Below are 10,343 nucleotides of genomic sequence, written 5' to 3'. Positions count from 1 at the left end.
CAGCAACACGTTAATGTATGATTTATAGTGTGCAGTTTTTATGAAATGTTACCAAAATTTGTTTGGCAATCTGAATCATTAAAGTGTAAAAAATATCCAAAAAAAAAAAAGAAAATAAAGAGGCAAATACTTTTTCACATATAGACCCCCTCTTTTGCATTGTTTATTAGTTTGCTTTTATTTTTCTTCTGCCTACCAGCACTGAATGGGAGTATCAGGGATGTGTTCCCAGCTGGGGAGATAAAGGACACCCTCAATATGTGATGGCAAATGATGGATTTATAAAAGGAACATACATTAGTTTTGAATTATTGAGCCGAACATTCGAGGGGTGCCAGTGATGATTACTGCACCTCAAAGAGATGTAATGAAGCCATTCCCACAAGGTCATGTATTGGATACATCTAAAATGTCAATATCAAACCAGAAAGACATATGGAAATAGATACCCTTATGATGTCCTTGAGAATGTGGAGACCTGGAGATCTCATCCTCTGGCAGACGCAAATCCCATTAGAGAGACATTATATTTAGATGTGCATTGTGTACCCTCTTTGCTGACAATATGCATGACTAAAGCTGCTGTGGTCGACGGTTCTGAAGTAAGAGATAACATCCTAGAGATATTTGTCACCTCTACATTTAGAGAAAGAGAACAGCAATATTATCTGTGCAATTAATGTAAAAGCGTAAATGAAATGTATTCATCTTTCAAATCTCTCCTCAGAAGACTTGCATTTTAACTCACATGCCTTACTTTTTGTGTCCTAGAGAACAATGTGTTTTTTTTTAATGCTAACAAAATATTTTGATCGACAAAAAATGTGTTGTGAGTTTTGAATATATTATTTTTAATGCATTCTAACTTTTGCAGTTATGCACTGGCTTTATTTGAAACAATCAAATGGAACCACCACTAAAATAAAAATTCATGAACAAAATAGTCTGTTATACTACACTCTTAAAAAAAAGGTTTCTTGAGGTTCTATATAGAACCTTGGGGTTCTATACTTGGCCAGTAGAACCTTTTACCCAAAAAATGGTTCCATTTAGAACCCTTTGACTGCAAAGAACCTTTTTGAATAAAATGGTTCTATAATTTTTGAATCATAACATAATTATGTAGTAAAGATTATAAAATAATTATAAGTTATAACACAAAGAGACAAAGCTTTTTGAGTCAAAACCTAATAAAATGAATGCTGTGGTCAAAAACTTAATCAGTGTACATTATGATGGGATTTTTTTTTGCAGGTTTGTACAATAGCATATAACTTATAGGCCTAGTTTATGTTTAACATTTTTGACAAATTATTTTGTGAAATAAATAAAATGACCAATTTATTTAGACTGTGCAGTAACATGTTGTTATGGTTTAATAATTTATTTGAAACTAATAATCATAAAAAAGCCCTCTGGTGACGTCAGTCATTGACAAGGACATCGTCATGGACCAGTGGTGAAGAGCCTCGAGAGAAGGTTATTTTTCGAAAGGAGAAGTCCACTATTTCAGCTTCATCATTCAGGTATGTTAGTACATTTAATATATATAGTGAAATATTTTGTATTATGAAGTAAGGTTTCTATTTGATAGAAAATCCCTCGTGTTATATGGTGATACAGATTGAATGGGGGCAACTTTAGCGTTAATATGGATAACCACTGTGCTTGATGACCTCGGTCGTCACCCTTCGGTTCAGAAATCTGTTAAGTTGAATTTGTTCTGCTTTTTATTTGAAATAAGTTACAATATCGCTATTGTAACGCCGGGGAGTAACACCACAACAGAAGGTAGGATCCAATATGCAGGTTTTATTCACAGTCAGGCAAGCAGTGGTCAATACGGGAGCAAACAGATATATGTAGACAATTCAGAATCGTAGTCAGTAAACAATCAAGAGGTCGAAAGGCAGGCGGCAGACAAGGATACTAACTAAATAAACTAAATAAACAAGGCTAGGTTCAAAACAGGAAAACAAGACAAGGAAAACGCGTTGTAATGCTACTATACAGTGAACAAGACTCGGCAAACTGAAGGGGTGAATGTGTGGCTTAAATAGTGTGTGTTAATCTGAAAGTCCTCAGGTGTGCAAATGTAATCAAGCTAGATGAGTGAGCAGGTGTGTGGGTGAAAAGCATGTATGAACTTGAAGTCCATTAACTGGCAGATTTGTAGTTTCATGACTGAGGGTTTACCAGCGACATCTGGGGCCTGTTTCAGTAAGGAGGTTCAAACAACTCAGAGTTTAAACTTGAACTCTGAGTTGATTTACCAAGAGATTAAAAACTCAGAGTTTTCGGTTTCAGAACAGCTGATCTGAGTTGGGTCAATCAACTTCGAGTAGACCAACTCAGAGTTAAGTGCGCGCACCGTGACTTTAAAAAGGCATTATCAATGGAGCGCAGACATTACGAGTGACTATGGCAATATCTTATAAAAGAGATCACCATTTCTTTCTCCAGCTGAACTTGATGTTCTCATGCAAAGTTATAGCAAATATGAGTGTGTATATATTTGAAAAGAAGCAACCATCAGTGAAGAAGAGACAGTTAGCGTGGGAAAACAGCTGCTCAAGTTAATGCCTAATTTAACTTTTTAAGTATTTAAATATTTAAGTATAATAAAATAAGTAATGTAATTTGTGACGTTTATATTTTTTTTTCTAAACTTTTTTATACATTTATTAGTTTTAAATGATTTAACAGTGCACTTGTGTGTCTACCTTTTTTATTGATCAAGTGATAGAGGTTAATATAACATTTAGAAGGTAAGCAGTACTAAAAATAATTTTTAGAAAGAATAATAATCCCATTAATCTAGCCACAGTGCATGTCGAAGGTGAATTTAATTTAATTATTTATTAAAAAAGGATAAGCCATTCTAGTACAGTTCTTCTGTGTGTGACTAAAATGTAGGCAATAGCTATGTTTCCATCCAAATATATTACATAAATTTATGTGCAAAACTGGAATATTGCATAAAAGATGCGAATAAAATTCCATCCAACGAGTCAAAGAGAAAAAAATTGTCACTTCCTGATTAAACTGGCACCAAATATCAACAGTAAAAACAGAATTTACTGTGGTAGAAGAAGCTGCGTCGTTTATTTAGCCTAATTAATGTACTTGCGCCTCGATGTCAGAAGACAATGCTGAAACACAATGAACACGTGGGGGCGTCTGAAGCCATGAGACGCGGAGACTCTTGAGACGCACCAGACGTTCGGAGGTAATTAATAATATACACTAATACTGAAACAGTTAAGGCATTTTAGAATGACTAAAACAATATTTAAGACGTGTTACAATGTGCCCAGCCTGCTGGTTTGTCCATTTACACACATTTTCATTATCATATGATCATGATCTTTTTTTTAATGTACATACTGTAATTTGTTCAGTAAAAGTTTTTCCATCTAAGTTTATGCGCACATTTTCTATCGAATAAAAGTTTATCCTACTCAGTTATGCGTGTTTTTTATGCATATTTTAAAAAGTTATGTGCATCATGACGTTTCTATCAATCGTTTTTATGCACGTATCCAAAATGAGCATTAAAAAAGGTGGGTGGAAACGTAAGGCTAAGGCGAGAAATACCGCTTCATCTTAAAAAAAGGCGAGGAGACCGACAGAAACTCTGAGTTTAGAGGATAAAACCTGCTTCTGACCAGGTTAGATTCACAGAGTAAGTTACCACAGTAACTTACTCTGAGTTAAAGTTACCTCTCTTTCAGAAACAGGCTTGACTTACCCTGCTTTTTAGAGTTTAACAAACCTGCCATTTTGAAACGGAAAACCCAGAGTTTCTCTCATTTCAGGGTTAAAATACTCTGAGTTTTCAGTTAACCTCCTTTCTGAAACAGGCCCCTGGTGGTTTGTTCACTGGTAAACATGACAGCTATACTTGTTTGTCAGTACTACAAATTAAATTACCGATAACAGTACACAGCTGTGTTATTTATAGGCGAGCTTCGAGAGAGCGTGAATGAAGCATGTGCACGTTATTTTAAAATTAACTAACGTTAGATTTGAGCCGATTTCATTGTGTTTTTCGTGTTGTTTTTAGCTCCAACCTTGAACAAACGCTCACTTTTAGCTTGGTTCGTGTGTGTTTTATCAGTGATTGAGCTAAACTCTGCAAAGTAGTGGACATTACTGCCCGCTTTTTAGACGTTCCCGCTAGTCTGCATAAAACCGCAAGATAGCAGTGCACCGATCGTGCCCGCACAGGCAGATTCGTGCCCGAGTCTGTGCACGCGCGGGAGGCCAGTCACGGTGGCAAGTTCTCCCTATGGCCAGTCCGCCCCTGAATATTATTGAAACATTTAAAAAGCCAAACATATTTTAACAATCCATAGATGAAAGATCGGGTCTTATTTATAAAAGACACAAAAATGCACAATAAATAAACAGGAGTGTCAAACAGCCTGGAAACTGAACTGCATCATGAAACTTGTGCTTGGTATCATTGTTTTAAAATCCAAACAAAATGTATTGCGGTCAGTAAAATGAAATAAAAAAGTGTCATGGGACCCATATTACGTTTCCAAATTTGATCTGCTGCACACAAGTAGCTTTGAAGAAGAAGGATCCCAGCTTAAAGAAAAACACGTCACATCCATAAATGTTTGACATCACCTTCAAGCACACCTGGTAAAGTATTGTATTTTATAACATGCATAATTCAGACTTGTTGGTTGTTGTGTACTGAAAAAATATATTTATCACAAAAAATATTCTATTACTTACTACTGCTGTTTTAATACAGTGAGAATATTAAGGTCGTTGCTTAAAAAAAGTCCTGCAGAGAAGAAATATGTATTGAAAGGTGTAAATTTGCCTACAGGATTCCTTGTTGCATGTCTTCAAAACAAATGTAAAAATTAAAGGATTTCAGTGGTGAACTCATAATGATGGGATCAAAAGGAAGTGAACTGGACTCTGAGGGACTTAACACAAGGTAAGTTAATTTCAATACATTTTATGTCAAGATTAATTCTGTGATTTAAATTTATATTTACACTTTCTACAAATGCTGTCTTCCTACCTCAGATTGTGATGGACCTAGAATGCGACACCGTTTACGAATAAGTCAAGAACCAAATGAAACACTATTTTCCAGAGCGCAGATTATGGAGGGATCTGCAAAACTAATAGAGCAGTTTCTTCTTCTTGGAGTGCCACAGCTTGTGAGTAACCAAACACTGTTACATTGTGTGCCAAATAGATATGAAAAATCTGTGCATATGACATTTTAAAGCTCATTTGGTAAAGCAAGGCATTAGCAATGCCAAATGTGTTGCAGATCACACATATTAATAAATGTATAGATTAAACACAATCTAAGTCCCTTTGGATAAAAGTATCTGCCAAATATGATGTATGTTATTTGATATACAGTTATTTTGTTTTGTTCTTATTCAAATTTTATTGTTTTATTTAATGTTCATACTGAATTGAGGTCACTCAGAAATGTCAATTTCATTAAATTCTGTAACAAATGAAGTGCAGATTAAATAGAACATATATTACAGCTGTCTACACTGTATTTCTGTATTTTTGATGACTTTAAAGTACTTGTATTTCTGAAAATGTGTCACTTGGAAACTTACACAAAGTAAACAAAATGTTTTAATTTAGGATGCTGCATATAAGGACTTAGTGAAGAACACAGAAACATCTTTAAAAGAAATGGCCCAATAGAAGGGGAGGAAAGAAGGAAGTACTCAGCATTGAAATATTGTTTTACAGAAATCCAAAGGTCCTAACAGCTCCCCTGATTCCATCAAGGCTTGAAGTGTCAGCATTACGATGGCCAACACTCGCTTACTATCCTTCTGCTCCCTCATTTATCAGAGGCACCACAGTAGAATGAATTAGCAATTACTCTTCACTTTCCAGCTGCAACCCAGCACTGGGAAACACCCATACACTTTCTCATACACCTGCACACATTCACTCACTGTGGCCAATTCACCAATACCGTACGCATGCCTTTGGACTGTGGGGGCAACTGGAGCACCCAGAGGAAACCCACACAAACACTGGGAGAACTTGCAAACTTCACACAGAAACATCAACTGACCCAGTCAGGACTCGAACCAGTGACCTTCTTGCTGTGATGTGACGGTTCTAACCAGTCAGCCACTGTGCCACCCATGGACAAAACTATTTACTTTTTAAGAGAGGCCGGCAAACATGGACATGTTACAGGTTGTGGAATGGCTGTTCTCAGTGTTTTGTCTAATCATTTTGCTAAGTTTTGTGTGCGATTAAGCACTTTTTTCAATAACTTTTATTAAAAATTATGTATAAAAATGGATGTTGCCAATACATACATGTACCGTCAACTTGTTGAAATTGTAGTGTTTTTTAATAGATGTTTGTGTATTGTTTTTATCTGCATTGTAATACATTTTTCATCATTTTAGAGATGTTTGAAAGTTAAGTTTTGTATTTGTTCAATCAGTAAACAAGCTTACAAATGTTTATTAATAAGTGAAATCATTAGAATTAGATTGTTGAATGCCATTAAGCTGTTAATTATGTTTACTAATTAAATAGTAAAAATGTATAATGTTTAGAGGTAGATCTTATACAAAGTACGCAGAGGTGGAATTTTAAATATTATCTAAAACTTATTTTGTGAAGTAAAGTGAATAAATTTAAACAATTTGAATTTTCTGCATTGGTTTTATTTTTTATTCAATAATAAATAACATTAATTCAATAATAAATAAAGAACCCTCAAATGGTTCTAAATAGAACCATGTAACTTGAATTCAAAGAACCATTTGGGGTTCTATTTAATGAACCCTTAAATGGTTCTATTTATAACCTTTTTGGGGTTCCATATATGAAGCGCTTGAAAGAACCATTTGGGGTTCTATTTAATGAACCCTTAAATGGTTCTATTTATATCCTTTTTGGGGTTCCATTTATGACGTGCTTGAAAGAACCATTTTTGGTACTATATAGAACCGTTTATTTTAAGAGTGAAAGAACCATTTGGGGTTCTATTTAATGAACCCTTTTAATGGTTTTATTTAGAACCTTTTTGGGGTTCCATATATGAAGCGCTTGATAGAACCATTTTTGGTTCTATATAGAACCGTTTCTTTTAAGAGTGTATGATAAGTAACTTTATGTGAAAATGTGCATTGTTTTCAGGCTCCTGTGTGGGTGTCACGGAAGGAATGGAAACCAGGTAGATTGGTTTATACACAGTTTATATAAACACGGATAGCAGATAACTTGAACTAATGGTCAACCACTGGAACATCGGGTGATTCACTGGCATCAGGGAAGGCTGGTAACCGAGTAGTCATTGGAAGGGTATAAATCCAGTGGTGGAGTAAAACAGAGAGTTCTGAGCACACTCGCCTCAACCTAGGTTGGTTCCAGGTGTCCTGATGACCGTGGCAGAAGGTTAGCAGGAATTGCCCCACTTCCTGGATCTTTCTCTCAGTCTGCCCATTGATTTGGGTATGTATCCAGAGGACAGACTGACTAACTCTAATTCTGAAAAACATGGTTAAACATTAATTCCATGATTACCATGGCTGTGGATAACCTGGTTATGGGGATCTAATTTATAAAACTTTGAGAATCTATCAACAATGACTAGAATGCAGGTATTACCTCCAGATGCTGGAAAACCTGTCATGATGTCCACTCCTAGGTGTGACCCGGGTTGATTCGGAATGGGCAGGGGTACATGTTTTCCAGTGGGAAGATGATAATGAGTTTTTGCCATAGAGCAGTCCTTGCACTCCTGCATGAACCTTCTCACTTTGTGTGCCATCCTTGGTCACCAGAAGCAATATTACAGCAGCAGAAGGGTTGGCCCCAGGATGACCAGTGCCCTGAGAGGAGTGAATGAGTTGAGTGCATTGACTATTAAGAACAAATAGGAGTCCAGGAAAACAGGCAGCAGATACTTCCACCCAAGGGTACTGTTAAATCTGGTAAATGGACCATGAAATGACCCTGAGACGGGCCACCCAGAGAATAGGGGACCTGCTCTTTCCCCAGAAAACGTCACAGACCAACATCCATTTGACCAGCAACTCCCAAATTGTCTAAAAAAGCTCAATTTTACTCTTTCCGGGTGTGCCAGCTTGCAGCAAGGGGTGTCGTCTCCTCTAGGGTGTTAGCATGCATCACCTTTCCAACAGACATTTGTAGAGCTACGGTCTGGGCAACACCTAATACATTCACAAGATTCTCTATTCTTTGGGTGGAACTGGTTTCTTTTTAATTACTGGGTTATTTTGGTCAATCAGGAAGAAATTAAGTTTGATGTCCAAAACGCTTGTTGAGATATTCTCCCTAATCCAGAATGCTTATTATATATTATTATATTTATTCTGCTCTGCATAGCAAGTTCCGCATCTGGCAAACCCTAGAAAGTCCTTCGAGGCCCCCAGCACACTTGATGGAGGAGCTGGGTGCCTGGCCCAGTACAATATCTGATATGCTCGCTTGATCTACCTGCTTGCTGGGGATTGGTGCCAATTATGTAAGATCCCGTTGGTGATTTTCATTTAGCCAAGGAGCGTTTCTCTTTTCAGGCAGATCCATATCTTCCTTTTCCCCTACAAGCTTATCATATGTAATGCTCCTTCTGGATAGGGATACCCCATATGCTTATTTTCCACCAGGTCTCCAAAATTGGGTAGCAGATGGCCTCTGCAGCATCCTTCCCCTTGCATACTGGCACGCTCACCTAATGTTCTGTCATATTTCTAAAATCTCTAGACTACAGTTAGCTAGGTAAAAATATAATACATGATTCCCTAAATTCTAAATTATCAATTTTTCTTACAATTAAAGGTCATGGAGATGTTAGAAGGATTCGATGATATTGTGCACTCACACTGTGCTTGGTAAACTTCTCACAAAATGCATAACGGGCTGGGCTACTGTGGTGATTTCCGTACTCTCTTCCGAAATTGTCCATTCTTGACACACATCGGAGCTCCCAACCTTAAATGAAACATACTGGGTACATTTTTAACCCATGTTTCCTGAAGAAGAGAACTGAGACATACGTGTGTCTTCACACTGAGAGTCTCCAGCTGATAGCTGAGTATTCGGCTTCTACAGGGACTAAAATTCTGAAGCTCTCACCTGCGGCTGCTGCCTATATAATCTCATAAGGCTTGATTGGCATCACCTGCCAAGCTGCACTCTGCCAACTCATAGGCCTTTTTGGCCAGTTTTCTTACTTCTCTGATGGTCTCCCAAATGTGCCTTTTCTAAAGACACGTCTTCATTCCCTCCTTCACGGAATTTTGGTTATGGATATAATCAGAAAGTTTTTTTGTGTTAATGTATCAACATTATGTGATATATATATATATATATATATATATATATATATATATATATATATATATATATATATATATATATATATATATATATATATATATATATATTATTATTTTTTTTACCAGTGTTATACTTAAATAAGTAGATGTAATCACTACTCTTTACTTAAGTACATGCTAAATTTATGTGAAATGCAAAATGCGTTGTTCTAGCAATGTTTGCTTGCAGTTTGTGTTAACAAATCCAGCCACTGTGTACATTTTCGATGAAAAACTCAAATACTGGACTATGCTATATTTTTTTCATATACTGCATTAACACATACCTTACAGATACCACATACTGTACCTTTCATATATCATATATCATTTAAAGGTGCATACCTTACATTGCAATTGACTGACCCATACCTTACCTAAATCCAACCAACATTGCTTTCAAAAGTAAGCAAGAAGAGTGTCTGCATACTTTTACCACAATTTCACATTGCTTTTACCAGAGATGTATAAAGTACTAGAGACCCATACTTAAGTAAAAGTACAAGTGCTTTATCAAAAATTGACTCGAGTAGAAGTAGAAGTGCTCTTTAAGCACCATACTTAAGTGGAAGTACAAAAGTATTCAACATTTTTTGTACTTAAGTATTACAAGTAGTTTATTTCAAAATTTACTACTCAAGTACTGAAAGTAAAAGTACAAGTATTGTGTAATGTAGTTATTAAAGAAAGCAGTCAAAATACACTAATTGTTTTGTTTATTTTAAATATCTTTTTTGGGGTACTTGATCAAGCAGAACGAAAAGAAACATGGCTTATGATACTGTTTTTCTCTGTAAATAGTTTCTATGGTACAAGAGCTCACATCGTCAGGCCCTTTTACCAGAAAATGCCTTCACTGATGAGACAATTCAGCATGTTCACTCACATACATAGTCTCTCTCTCTCTCTCTCACACACACACACACACACTGCCCTAACACACACCTAAATGTACACTCTCTCCCCACT

At 36.2% G+C, this 10,343-nt stretch overlaps 1 protein-coding gene and 1 long non-coding RNA gene across 2 annotated transcripts; one reads left to right on the top strand and one right to left on the bottom strand.

Moving 5' to 3' along the window:
• The first annotated feature begins 4,768 nt into the window (after positions 1-4,768).
• Positions 4,769-7,131, top strand: LOC141377640 (uncharacterized). Its single transcript, XR_015507388.1, has 3 exons — positions 4,769-4,960; positions 5,053-5,189; positions 5,641-7,131. It is a non-coding gene; the product is annotated as an uncharacterized LOC141377640 (long non-coding RNA).
• LOC147833934 (uncharacterized) lies at positions 6,677-9,110 on the bottom strand. The gene is made up of 3 exons (XM_087281400.1): positions 8,879-9,110; positions 7,642-7,865; positions 6,677-7,521 (listed from the first exon to the last, which is right to left on the bottom strand). Exons 1-3 carry the CDS (start codon positions 8,960-8,962, stop codon positions 7,260-7,262), a joined length of 570 nt encoding a protein of 189 aa, XP_087137526.1. The 5' UTR covers positions 8,963-9,110; the 3' UTR covers positions 6,677-7,259.
• Between the last annotated feature and the right edge of the window lie 1,233 nt (positions 9,111-10,343).

Source organism: Danio rerio, chromosome 14 (genome assembly GCF_052040795.2).
Source record: "Danio rerio strain M-AB ecotype USA chromosome 14, GRCz13ab, whole genome shotgun sequence".
NCBI lineage: Eukaryota > Metazoa > Chordata > Actinopteri > Cypriniformes > Danionidae > Danio > Danio rerio.
Note: the sequence above shows the minus strand (reverse complement) of the source record. Positions and strands in the feature narration are given on the sequence as shown.

Bases quoted from the DNA above. Each gene is read 5' to 3' on its own strand.
- LOC147833934 (XM_087281400.1), bottom strand. From the start codon at position 8,962: ATGGACAATTTCGGAAGAGAGTACGGAAATCACCACAGTAGCCCAGCC. The intron at 7,866-8,878 runs GTGAGTGCACAA...CACTCCTCTCAG, and splicing joins AGAAGTTTACCAAGCACAGT to GGCACTGGTCATCCTGGGGC. The intron at 7,522-7,641 runs GTAATACCTGCA...CATGTTTTTCAG, and splicing joins AGGTTTTCCAGCATCTGGAG to AATTAGAGTTAGTCAGTCTG.